Genomic DNA, 14,015 nt, shown 5'->3' with positions numbered 1-14,015 from the left:
CTGTATTTCCNCAAAAATAAGCTCCTTTGTCGGCTTCTATAATGTTTACAGTTTCGAGGGCAAGGGTCCCTTTGATAAGTGTTCTAATAAATGCATAATATACTCTATTATGAAATAAATATGAATAGGTCTTAAAAATAAAATATACATGAGTTTCGGTTAGCTACATAACTCGCGTGATAGATATTTTTTAATTAGGAGCAATTTGAAAGTTGTTATCGATGCTGATGTACCTCAATATGAAAGGAAGGTTGACCAATTTTTTTAGATTCGTCCTTTAATTGAAAGAATTAGAAAAGGTTGCTTTTCACTTCCGAGATACAATGAGGTTGCTGCGGATGAACAAATGATTCCTTTTACTGGGATGTGTCCCATGAAACAATTTCATTTGAAATATTTTTTTTCGATATTGTCCTAGTGTCCATTTGAATTTGACATGATTTTTTTTGTTGGGAAAAAATACAAATTTGAAAAAAATTATGTGTTTTTAATACAAAGAATAATAAGAATCTTGAATTTTAAAGCGAAATTCCAAAAATTAAACGCCCCGGTCTCAGGTTATAAATATTTACATATTTCTTGTAAAAACTGCATAAGGTGCATAATCAATTATGAAATTACCTAATTAATTACATTACATTCAATAATATAATTTTCTTAGAAGTTATAGGCTGTTGGGTTATTACCTGGAAAGCTTTAAGTTTACCTCGGACTTTTATTTTATTGCTTTATTACTTTACGATCAAAAAATTCCCTTAATTACTATAATAGGATATTCCCAAACCTATTTATTTAAAGTTATTCCTATTTCATTTAATTTTAATTATAATTTTGAAGTGCATATTTGATTTATAGATTTGAGAAAAAGTGAAAATGTCTAAATTTAACTGTATTTCCGTTTGAATTAAACCATACAAAGAAATGTATATTGATATGAAGAAGGTCTATTGCCCTGTTTGCTCTAGAATAGTAAGTGTTAATTCTGTTTTTAAACCACTAGTTAACATGAAACTATCACTTTATTCTGTATATTTTTACACGGGAATGAATTATATATCTCAAAATTAATAAACTGTCAATACAACATATGTCATGTGCTTGAGTTTTACTATCTAGTTCCATTGGGAGATCACACGATGAATATTCAATATATTTAGCTCAACACAGTCAGAAAATGCAATAAAATAAAATTAAACGTGTGTGCCGACAGTAAGAAAAATTGTTTTTCTTTATATTTTATTGATTATTTTTAAAATAAACAAATTATAACAAATTTCCTTAATGTGTTAAAGGTTTCCTACTCTCACATCCTAAATAATTAACTTTTAACTAATTTAAAATAAAGTTGTTTTTATAAGTAAAACTATATTTACCATCTCGGTTTTTATTTTATTTTCAGATACTATGTGAAAGAAAATTCCAAATCTGATTTATTTGGAATTTTCTTCATGCAAAAACCTCTGCTCAGGTAACCAAATTAGAAAAGTTTAAATCTGGGGACAATAACGCTCGATCCTCTTTATTGAAATGTATACAAAACAGCGACAGAAAGAAGAAAACAGACGAGCAGCATAAAAGGTTTTTTCCAACGACGTCCCTGATTATCAGAAGGATGTCAGACGCTTGCGCCTTTTAAATATACTGTTCCAACAGAGTCACTGACAGTGGTAGAGACTGTTGGTTACTCGTTCCAACAATGTCACGGACTCGTACATGAACTGGTTGACGGATTGTCAAATCTATCCGCATACAAACCCATGAACTATTTGTCAGCACATGCGCATTGGATTGTAAACTTTAATGGAACACTAATTATCGAATCAGCTGTTTGTGTTTGTTTTCGTCAAATATTTTATTAAAATAACCACATATTTGGTTTTCGTGAAATAGGTAAGTATTCTACAAAAGATAGTTGTATCTACTAATGTAAAATAAACATTTTTAGATTTCATAAATTTATAATGAGTGACTTAGAAAGTGACGTGGGTTCAGAGATATCATCCTCTGACGACGATGAAGTGCTAATATATGGAAATCCTCGAACTAAAAATAATAACTTTTTTGGTAAGTTTAATGGTTTATAATTGTTGCTACCTAAATGAAAATTTTTTTTTTTTCATGCAGAGGAAACAGTCCAAAATTATGATGATGTGACTTTCTTTGAGTCGTATGGCTTTGAGGCACATCGTAGAAAGATATGAAACCAATCGATTTTATAAAACGCAGTCGGGACAGTATGGAAAAATTACGAGTACTGAACAAGTAAGTTGTTTTTAAATAAACATTAATCTTCGTATCTAATGAATTTTAATAATTTTAGGTTCTGATCACATTATGGGTCACAAAACAGCTAGTTTCCGTGATGTGGCCGATAGGTTTAACATAACCATAAGCTCTTTGTACAGAATAATACGTCGAGTAATTTTCTGTTTGAGCAATATGTCGCCAGTAATTATTACATGGCCGACAGATGAAGAAAAACCAGTAAGTGAGGATTATTTTCGAGCACATGGATTTCCAAGAGTGATTGGTTCAATCGATGGATCCCATATTAGAATAGATAAACCTAATGATGACAATGACTCGTATATAAATAGGAAAAGTTATTATTCAATACAAGTAAAAATTCGTTTATAAAATATAAATGTACCTATTTCTTATAATCTTTTTTCAGATGCAAGCAGTATGTGATCATAGGAAAAAAATAATAGATCTATTCGTGGGATATCCGGGCTCTGTCCATGACAGTAGAGTTTTTAGGAACCCTTCCTTCTATCGAACCATGGAAGAGAAATGTGGAAATTATTTTATATTAGCAGATAGTGGGTACCCTTTGACAACACATGTTTTAACACCTTTTAGAGATAGGGGTCAATTAAATGATAGACAGTTAAATTATAACATAAAACTTTGCAGAAATAGATACGTCATAGAACACTGCTGTGGCATGTTAAAACAAAAATTTAGACAGTTGTACCACATCAAGATAAGGGATATACGGTTCATAGTCCATATGATTAGGGCAAGTTGTGTTTTACACAATATTGCTTTAGATGATGGAATTGATTGGCAAGAAGACATCCCTGCACTCGTGCCTGTGTATCAAGTAAATGAAGATGAGGTTGGTGACAATATAAATGATGAAGACGATAGAAATGCTCAAGATATTAGACGCATGATTGTTGAAATGTTACCAATGTAGTGTTAAATAATATAAATTTTTTGTAATTGGTAAGTAAATGTTTCTCTTTTGGTTTTTAAAAAGCCAGTGTAAAACTAATAGGTTTTCCATCACAGTTTAAAGAAACTATAGGTAACTGATCATTGATGGTACAAACATTAATAATTAAAGAGTTTAGATACTGGTGAAAAACTTATTAAGAAAAAACAAAAAGAAACATCGAACTGTGCAAATTTTACGTGTACTGTTGATAATGGCGTAATAAAAAATTATACAAAAAACCTATTTTTACTTACCTAGACTTGATCAATTTAAAAATTAAACTACATACATATAAAATAAAGAAAACTTTTAATGAAAAAAACAGTGCATACATTTTAAAGAAAAACAAACATTAATATAAATAAACCTTGTATTAAAACGAAAAAATCTACCTATACATTATATTATTACAAAAATAAACTAACAATAAACATCTGCAACATATCATATGTTGCAATTACATTGTTTTTCTTTTAGAATGGCATTTCTATCTTTGATTAACTCGTTCCGTATCTTCATCTGTTCTACTTTTTCCTTTTCCACCTCAATTCTTTTCTCGTAGTAATTTTTCCTTTCAATGTTTAAACATTCTAATAATGTTACTCTTTTTTTCATGATTCTTCTATTTTTGGTTGCTGTTCCAGGTCTTGATGATGTTGGTGTGCTTTTTATAACTACATCAGCTACATTTAAAAAGTTTTCATTCTCTTCTTCAAAATTAGCTTGTTCACTTAAAGGAGGCAAGTCGATAGTGGTACTTTCTAGTAACACTTCAGGGAAAACATTTTTCTTTTTACCTACAATATTGTCCATTTCTTCCTGAAACTCAAAAAATTTTCATCCTCTGCCAGTGGATGTCTGATTATCCACAAACTTTTTATATCCGCGTTCTAAAACTCGCCAACGATTTTCACACTGACTTGCAATAGTTCTAATACCTAACAATTCTTGCAGCTTTTGAGCAATTTGTTGCCACATTGCTTTTACTGTTTTCGTTTGTAACGTACCAACCTTTGCCTTTTTTTCACTGTACAAATCCAGGAACAATTTTGTTTTTTGTAGTCCACTTTATGTCCTTTTCGGTTTCTGATTGGAAGGGCTCTGCTGTGACAATCCCGACTGACGATGACGACTGAGACTGAGAACATGAAGGATTTGGTCGCAAGCTCAAGTTGTCAGGTGTTTCTTATAATAAATTCCGAGAGTTCGTTTGTAAAATCTACAAAATTTAAAGGCGCTTGCTTCCGAGTGTTCAAACATTTTCAAATAATTACTTACCTATCATTTTTTAGATGTTTGTCGCCACAGAAATGACAACAATTCATGTGGCAAATCCAAATAGATTGTAGTATAATATTTTTTGGCAAAACCACATGCAAAACGCAAGAAGACGGTGGTAGGTAGGTTTTAGGTTAACACCACAGAGCAGAACGTTACCAAAACAAATCCTTCGTTGTTCTTTGAAGAAACCACAGAAATGAAGGATTTCTTCAGAGCCTTGAATATCAACTAGAACGCGTTCCAACAGAGCTCCCGTTTCTGACACGTTCACGTACTACTTCATGAAGCAGGCATGCGCACACGGTTGTTCACTAACGCAACCGTGTACGCATCAGAAAGAAGCTGTTGGAACAAACCTAAATTATATTTAACGTGCTATGGTTGCGTCAATTGTTCCATCAAAATTGGATAACCAATATCTTAGTTCGTTTCTTCAAAAATATTGTAAAGTTAATGTGCCCAGTGAAAGAACGTTGAGTAGAGATGATGTGGGTTCCTTGTATACAGCAGTTATAGAAGAAATCAAACAGAGAATTGGGGATTACAACTTTTATATACACATTGTAACGGGCACCTTGCTCTTACTCCTTTTAGTTAGGCAACCAAATTGTACTCTTTAGCTTTAAGTTTTGATCTAGTGAGGTCGCCACATTCAGTGTGCTTAGACGGACGGTGTGTACCCTTGTTTCGGTTACGGTGTACGTGAGTGAACCGGGAAAGTGAAAATTAGACAAAGAAAAGTGTTGGTGAAAACCGAGGGACTTCGGTGTGAGTGTGCTCCGCTTTGGCGGCGGTGGTGAATTGAGTAGCCATCAATAGCGACCGAATTGTTAGTTTGGTAATAAATAAATATTTTTAATGTTGCAAAATTAAAATTAATTTGTTTTATTTCATCATATGTAGAGTATTTTTCTTGTATTTCATACAACCAACCATTTCAGTGGTTTTATGTTGTACTGGATTCGTAACCTAATTGGTACTACAGAATATATAAACATTGACTGCGGCTAGGAAAGAGTCCAGCGCAGCTTATCGTTATTAATTATTAAGTAAGTAGCGACCTACAACGTTAATATTGTTTAGCAAGTAGTTTTTAATATGTGACGTATATTGGACGAGGTGACGAAGAGAAGGAGACCTAGTGCCGTGGTACTGAACCCATCTAGTCTCCAACCTTTCTTCACCGAACAATTTGCCGGAATTTAGTGCAGAATACGATAGGTGGTATAAATTCAAAAACACATTTATATCGTTAGTAGACAAAAACCCAAAGTTTGATAAAGTCCAGAAATTTTATAGGTTATTGGAATATTTAAAGGGCGAAGCGGAAAAAGTTTCGGAGGAAAATTATAGTATGGCTTGGGCAATGCTAGAGGAAAGGTTCGAAGATAAACAGGGAATAATACAAACACATTTAAAGGCTTCAGTAGATATTGATATACTACTCGTTGTAAAATATGATTGGGTAGGTAAGCGAAATAAGGTTTCTCAATGTTTTTAATAGTCATTGACGAGCTTTAAAATCGCTCGGCAAACCTGTCGAACAATGGGACAGACTGTTAATTTTACTCATGTCTAGGAAATTAATAGGTAAAACAAAGAAAGGATGGGATATTTGATATTTTGTCTCGACTGATCTAGATATCGATCATACCAATTTCAAACTGATTGCACGTAAATTTGAATCTATAATATTCGCGGACATCGAAATTTAGTGACATTTTATCGATTTATTGGGTAACGTGAAATAATTTGGTCTGCAGTCAACGTTATTAAAAGATTTTCAGTAACCTTGATCTGCAGTACACTTTCTTTATTTCTAATACATTTTTCGTCTAACAGTTGGTACAAATTAAAAATGTTTAGTAACAAGCCTGGTTGAGAAATTCCTTCAACATTAGCATCAGTTAGTTTCGGCCATGCTGGTACCATTGTACCAGATCTAGTACATTTCAATGTGAAAAGTACGTCTGTAAAACATTCCAAATTTGACACATAACCACGTATTAATTAATAGACTAAAAAAATATTAAAAATCAATTTTAAAGAATATACGCGCCAATATTCTTGGTAAAAAATGATCTAGTTGTGTGGACCGAAAGCATGTAGGTTTTCTTTACTCTTGCGCCATCCCCTCTGTAGACCCTGATACCTCGTAAAGATTAAGGGTGAGTCCTTCCATACATATTATCTATGATCTAAGGCCACCTGATGTGAACTTCTGTGATGTGAATCATATATCATATCATCATTATCATTATTATCCCAGATTAATAATCTGGGATATTATATAACCTATAACTGTAATTTATATCATGTAAATTTATATAACCTAAAACATTAATTTGCTGTTTCCTGTTTTTAGATCACAATATGGAAGTAAGTAAATGGTATAAGTGTAGTTACCAATGATACGATATTGAATCCAATAGAAATTTGTAATTTAGCAATGTGAGAAGATATAATTTACTAAAAGTGTTTTAACAGAGTGTAATGCAAATATAGTTTGACGTTTTGTATCCCCAAAATCGCCAACGAAATTGAAGACAGTAATTATGAAGATGAGTATACTGATTATGAATCTTCATAAAAGCAAAAGACATGACTTATCCTCACAAATTCAAAGAGATTTGGATTTCCCAATACACATGGCTTGGTTGCAGTGACGACAGGGTCAAAGCAAAACAGCCTTGTCAACACCAGACACGAAGGCCTATTCTTATTGCAATATTAATGATGAAAAAGCTGTAAGGCACACAAAAGCAATGTTTTCTAGTGAACTAAAGTTAGTTATGTTTCTACATGAACATCCATCCATTTCTTTTAATAGCGCATCTCCCCTATACTTCTTCAGTATGTGTGTCCATACTCCTAAACAGCAATGAACATAAAATGTAGCCGAACTGTAATGTATTTTAATTATATATAGAAATATAAAACATTTACTATTAATTTAGAATTATAAGTCATATTTTATTTTATTATTGTATTTCAGAATAAGGAAAAACACGTAATAATTAGTATAATGTTAGATAAAATCCTATCTTAAACAGTTACATTAGGTCACGTCCGCACAAACATATTATTTGTATACTATCTGTAAGTCCTAATGATTATTTACTTAAATTAGAATAGTTCCGCAAACATCCTCTTCTCCTATGTACTCAGACTGTAAACACATTAATTATTGTACATTCATAATAATCAATAAGCACTTTCAGGAAGCTGCTTATCAAAGTTTATCAAATATTAACAATAGCTAGAGCTTAAAACCAGGAGGACGAGAGAAGTTGAGACAGTCAGCCAGACAGTCAGTCAATGAGTTAAGTCGAACAAGCTAACCAATTCATTCTAAATCAAGTTGTTACTCAGTTAGTCTATATCAACGCGACATTACTAAATCATCGTTTCTACTCCATTGTAACCTGAATATCTACGTAAAATATAAGCTAGTGTAATATATTAAAATAAATTAGTGTTAAACAACAACAGCTGTGTTTCTTCTGATATTACGACGAGTAGCCCATTACAGAACTAAGGCAACACTTATTACCAGTTATTGCATGTCTAAAGAAAGTTTATTAAAGCTGGTTATAGAATAGCTGACTGTAAGACTTATGGCGAATAACGTATCACGTAAACAAAAACCAGCATCTGATTTAAACGGGTTCTTACACAATATGCTCATAAAACGTAAGACTTTATGTAAAATGTGGAAAATTTCAGTAAGGATGAATTCCTACGTTTGACAAAAAAGTGCCAATAATGAGAATTGTTCTCGCAAGTCAAGGTCTTTTGATTAAATGACTGTACAGATTTCACGACATCACGACCGATCTAGCCACAAATATTACTGTAGTTTCATGTGCATTCATGTGGTAGTTTCCTCGTACCAGTTAAATTATAAAGAGTTTGTATTTGTTTCATTATCATATTATGGTAGGTACCATTAATTTAAAAATTTCTAGATTACAATAAATATGGATCATAATTATGAAGAATCACAAATATCTGATTGTGGAAGAAGGCGAGTTATTTATTCATTTGGTAAAAAGTTACCCTCATTTATTTGACAAAAAAGCCATTAATTATAAGGACGTTATAATGAACAATAACTCTATTATGAATTGGACAGGTAAGAATATAGTTTAGTTTTATAAGTAGGTATTAAGGTAGATACTGTATTGTATGTTTTGTGGTAGGTACTACTGAAATAAATTGTTGTGAAATATAATTTATACGTCCTTTGTATATTCATGTTTTAATTTTACTTTTACATTATTTTATTCATTTACAGTGGATGACAGAGCCATCTATTGGCTCGTATTAAGAAAGAAGTTTGGAAAAGAACTAAAAAATGTATTAACTCGAGAAAGTATGTTTTTAAATTTAAAATATAAGTAACAATATATCTACCTACTTCTATTTTTTGGCAGACATATTAACAACATATTATATACACAGGAACCTACAACTGTTGTAGATAATAATGCTGTAAATGTTAGTGATAGGTATATTTGGAAATGAGGGCAAATCTAGTATCGTACAATAAATGCTTCTAGAAATTAGACATTAGCATTTTTATTGACATATTTATGTGTATTGTGAAATGTTTTGTTTCGAGTATCATTTCTTTTGCAGAAGACAGTAGTGTACGGTTTTACGTACAATAAAGTTTATTTGTGACTCTAAGAACTGACCTGACCAAGGGAAGGGTAAAACCCTCCCCGGTTTAGTAGGTAGGGAATTTGTAGAAGAACATTTATATTTATTGTAAGTAATGTTTAATTAAAAATATGTAAGGCAGTAATTTGTTGTTAATTTATGTAAAAAATGTATGGACATAACCTCACTTATTAGTAAAAAAATATAATATGTAGGAATCCTCTTTTTAACCTTGACACGGATCAAAAAGAAGTACTTAACTCTTCTTTATCACCTTAATATCACAGGATCATCTTTTTTGGTGCTACTTTTAAAATATTACCACTGACAAAAAACAACGATAACATCGTTTTGCAGAATTCCCTCGAAAATAGAAACTTTGAAAATAATGTTAAAGAGCAAATTTCTAAAGAAAATTATTTAAATTCTGCTGTTTGGAATTTAACAGATTATGTCCAAGATGTAGTTTCATACATCGTTGGATTTGTTGTGAGTCAACTACAAAGTACCTTAACGTGTTTAAAACATTTAAGTATAATTGAATGTAAAGTTTCATAGTCCATCCTTTTGATGAGAAAGGAATATAAGCAATAAACAAGACCATCCCTGTTTGTAATCAGTATTTGTAAGGCAGGTGAACATTATTTTCGATTTTTTAATAAAACTACTGGCATAGCTATTTAATAAAAAAATAAATCAGTTGTTGCCAGTTCTAATTAAAAATACTTTATCAAATGTACCTTGTATATAATGATTTTGGTGAACATTTTTGATGAAGAACCCCTTACAGGACATGCTATTATTTTAATTAAGTTAATTTTGAAAAAATATTTTACCATTACGATTAGGTACCATGAAACAGTAAAAAAATTAAATAAAAAAACTTATCGAGTTAGAAGGTCTCTAACGAAACTGATTCTTTTAAAAAATCAATAACTATTAATTGTTATGATAAATATAATAAATATTTTTGGAATCAATGTATTTTCTCGTGCATATTTGCGTTCCATTACTAATGATGTAATATATGATGGCAAAGGGCAGTTTTTATGGAAAAAAGACAAACAAAGACGTTGCCAGATGATGAATTATAGTGGAGAACATTTTGTATTAAATGTAATCTAACTTTGTGTAATAGTTGTTTCCCCAAACTTCATGTTAAAGCTTAACTAATGTAGGTAGTTTATGTATATTTAAATATAAATGTTCTAGCTTCCTCTCGTATTTTTATTATATGAATGACCAGCGTCCTATTTATATGACAGTATTTTTTGTTAACTTTAAAAATTCATTTCGCAATTTTGGGTAAGTATAGCAACAGTACCTATTAAGGGGCATTATGTATATTTTTGGAAAAAATTAATGTGGGCTTTAATGGATTAAGTCAAGCGGCAGAAGTAAATAGACAAAATAATTTGCAAATGTTAATACAGAGTCTTCAATTAGATAGAATTAATTAACTGGAAAATCTATGAAATGTAAAACGTATGTTGGTTGTGACGAGCTCTCAAATACGTACGAGATAAATTAACTAACCTATATGAAATATGTAGTAAATCCACTCACCAGATTCCGTTCCCTATTTTTATCCGTTGTAAAACTATATTACTCAAAAAACACAATACACCAACTGGCAAAATAATGTGAAAGTATTCTGTCAACGGATATGGTAGGACTGAAGGACTGATCGACAACTGATACCTCTTTACCTGGTTTTAATAGTGAGGGGCAGGTACTTCTAAAGTAGGCCCTAGACTATCAAGCGGATTGATCAAATGCTTGAGCAAATTGATTGTATCAAGCGTGATTGATAGTTTAGAAACCCGTTTGAAGCTTGAAGCAAGCATTGACGGTGATTGATAAAAAGTTTGAATGACTCAAGCGGATGGTCAAGCCGCTTGATAGTCTAGGGCAATTTCCATCAAGCATTGCGTCAGTCAAGCGGTGGAAGGCATGGCGTCCACTTCGGAAAGCGAGGTTCGCGAAAACTCGGAGCGGGAATTCATCAGTTTGTTGATCGAATTATATCGCGATTGTCCGGAATTGTGGAAAGTGAAGAGCAAGGATTATTTCAATAGAAATAAAAAAAGTGCGGCGCTAGAAAAAATCGTGGGGGCATTGAAAAAGATAAAACCCGATTTCAGTGTGATACAATTGAAACAAAAAATTAATGTTCTCAGAACAAACTTCAACAGGGAGTTCAAGGCCATCGAGGGTAAAAAAGTGTCAGGGACGTCTACAGACGATATCCCTGAACCTTCGCTTTGGTATTACAATGATATGCACTTCATAAAAGACCAGTTGGAAATCGCACAAACCGAAACTTCTGAGGTAATAATTTTATTTCATTTTATTTTATTTCTTTTACAGTATTTATAATTATTGTATATCACGAGTAATGTTACACAAGGCAATTGTTTTGCCATGGAACTGACCCAGACGTGTTGAAAAATTTGCAGAAGTCATCCCTTATTCTTTTTGCCTCTACTGTAGAATTGCTTTTGGTTCTTTGAAGTTGTGCCATTTCTTGAATGTCTTGCCTCCATGACCCAGTTTCCACAGCACCAGTCACAATATCGTCTCTGTCAATATCCTCAGGTTGCAAATACTTGGCTCTGTTCTTTGAGCACAAGTAGTTGTGCAAATGGCAACATGCCATTACAATTTTCACAGCTTTCGGTGGTTCTAATTTAATGGCATTTTGAAATATTTTGAATCTCTTCGTTATTATACCAAATGCATTTTCAACAACTCTTCTGGCTCGGGAGAGTCTATAGTTGAAAATCCTTTTCTCGTTCGTCAAAACAGCTCTGTTGTAGGGCTTCATGAATTGAGGGAGAAATTGGAATGCTTCATCTCCAATGAAGACGTACGGAAATTTTTCATTAGGAGTGTATGATAACTCACGAGGATCAGGCATGTCAAGCTGGTTCTGAGACAACTTGCGCCAAAATAATGTGTTCTTCAACACACCACCATCTGACACTCGGCCATTTGCTCCCACATCAACCATCAGAAATTTATAATTTGCATCAACAACTGCCATAAGCACAATGCTGAAAGAACCTTTGTAATTGTAATAGTAGGACCCAGAATGGCGAGGTTTTTGGATTGATACGTGTTTACCATCAACGCTCCCCACGCAGTTGGGGAAATTCCACTGTTCTTCGAATTCCTGAGCAACCCGTTTCCATCCATCCTGCGATTTTGGAACCTAGAAGAGAAACAAAAAACGAAACTTGCATTATAACCCTTACATGAAGAATTAACACTGACTGTAAATAGGAATTTAATTATTAAATTGCTGTTGTGCCTAAATTACACCATGCCGGGGAGCCGCACGGTTTTTTCAAACCCTCGGCTGCCGTCCGACAGAAAAACCGACCGGGAAAATTCCGTGCGGCTCTGTAATGCATGGTGTAATTTAGGCTTGTAGTTCACTGTATTTTATTTTTTGTTACAGCAACCGACTCCGGATGAAGACTCGCAATCACAACTCAGTTTCGAAAGTGTAGGGTCTCCTTCTGACGTAGTTACACCCCCAACTCCCAAACCAGCCATCCCTGTAAAGACGGGTAAAAAAAGGAAAGGTGGCCCTGATAGCACTGATCAATTAGTGTGACTAGCGACTGAATATTTCAAGCGACCTGAGACTGAATAAGATATTCTGGCTAGGGGATGGGCTATGAAATTAAAAAAGTTAACTCCAGACCAACGACGCTTCGCCGAAAAAAATCATAAATGACACGCTTTTTGAAGCAGAAATGGGCAACTTGACAAGGGAGGGAGTGCGTTTTCAAACCCACCCTCCTCGTTGGTCACCCTCGCCACCTTCATCGTCGTCTTCTTCAATGAATAGTTGGCAAAGGTACTCCAACCCAGGGCAGACGCTGTACATTTCGCATCCAAGTGAAAGCCCTTCATACCCAGAGCAACACCACGAAACGTCTGATGAAGATAATGCTGCTACGTTCTTCTCCTCATTTGCCTCAATGTGAACTTGTGCCCTAATCTTTTCAGTTCAGCAATAATGTACATTACCTGTGCGATATCTGTATTATTTGTAAAGTGTAATTATTTGTAAATTTTTTCCATTCTTAAAATATAGAGATTTACTGGGGAAATAATTTCTTACCTGGATGTTTTCCTTCAATGCCCTGATAATTGCAGAGCAAGTTTCCATTATGATGAGTTCCAGAGTCTGCGGAGCAATGGCACACCTGAATTCCAGGTCTTCTAAATCCATGCCAGATGCTAGGTACCTCAACGTGACAGACAATCTCTGACTTGCAGGAATCGCCTCACGCATTTTCGTGTCCTTCTTCTCGATGTCTTGGCGGACTAAATCGAGTAGATTATCGAAACTTTCTTGGTCCATGCGTAGAAAGTTCCTATAATCCTCTGGTTCCGAACCACTCAGAAAGTTAAGGAGATGTTGATGAGTGAAGCGGTTCCTCATTTTATACCAGTCCTTAGACCACCGTCTTTTTTTCTTTTTGTTGTTTCTCCCCTTCGCAGCAACCAATGTTAAGGCCAGGAAGCCCAAATCTACATTTGACACCATTATACGCTCCACACTCCTCCACTTCTCAGCTTCGACTGAGAGTTTTGATCAAAAGATTGAAGTGTTGATTGAAGTACGCTTGAAGCGCCCATCAATCGGAGCCTCAAGCATTTGATCAAGCCGCTTGATAGTGTAGGGCCTCTTTAAGAATAGGGAATAAGGAATGAGGGAATATAACTAAAACAAAACTTTGTTAGAGACAATTTGTCAATTTTAGCTTTTCAATTTTATAACTGTTTTAATTATAAAAACACAAAACACTATTTTCTATTCATTATTACC

At 33.5% G+C, this 14,015-nt stretch overlaps 2 protein-coding genes across 2 annotated transcripts; one reads left to right on the top strand and one right to left on the bottom strand.

The window, feature by feature from the left end:
* Positions 1 to 1,961: 1,961 nt before the first annotated feature.
* On the top strand, positions 1,962 to 3,202 carry LOC111692015 (putative nuclease HARBI1). The gene is made up of 3 exons (XM_023455680.1): positions 1,962 to 2,064; positions 2,321 to 2,619; positions 2,675 to 3,202. Exons 1-3 carry the CDS (start codon positions 1,962 to 1,964, stop codon positions 3,200 to 3,202), a joined length of 930 nt encoding a protein of 309 aa, XP_023311448.1.
* An 8,346-nt stretch (positions 3,203 to 11,548) lies between these two features.
* Positions 11,549 to 13,733, bottom strand: LOC111692014 (putative nuclease HARBI1). The gene is made up of 2 exons (XM_023455679.1): positions 13,305 to 13,733; positions 11,549 to 12,383 (listed from the first exon to the last, which is right to left on the bottom strand). Exons 1-2 carry the CDS (start codon positions 13,731 to 13,733, stop codon positions 11,571 to 11,573), a joined length of 1,242 nt encoding a protein of 413 aa, XP_023311447.1. The 3' UTR covers positions 11,549 to 11,570.
* Positions 13,734 to 14,015: the final 282 nt, after the last annotated feature.

This window comes from Anoplophora glabripennis, unplaced genomic scaffold (genome assembly GCF_000390285.2).
Source record: "Anoplophora glabripennis isolate ALB-LARVAE unplaced genomic scaffold, Agla_2.0 scaffold840, whole genome shotgun sequence".
Lineage (NCBI taxonomy): Eukaryota > Metazoa > Arthropoda > Insecta > Coleoptera > Cerambycidae > Anoplophora > Anoplophora glabripennis.
Note: the sequence above shows the minus strand (reverse complement) of the source record. Positions and strands in the feature narration are given on the sequence as shown.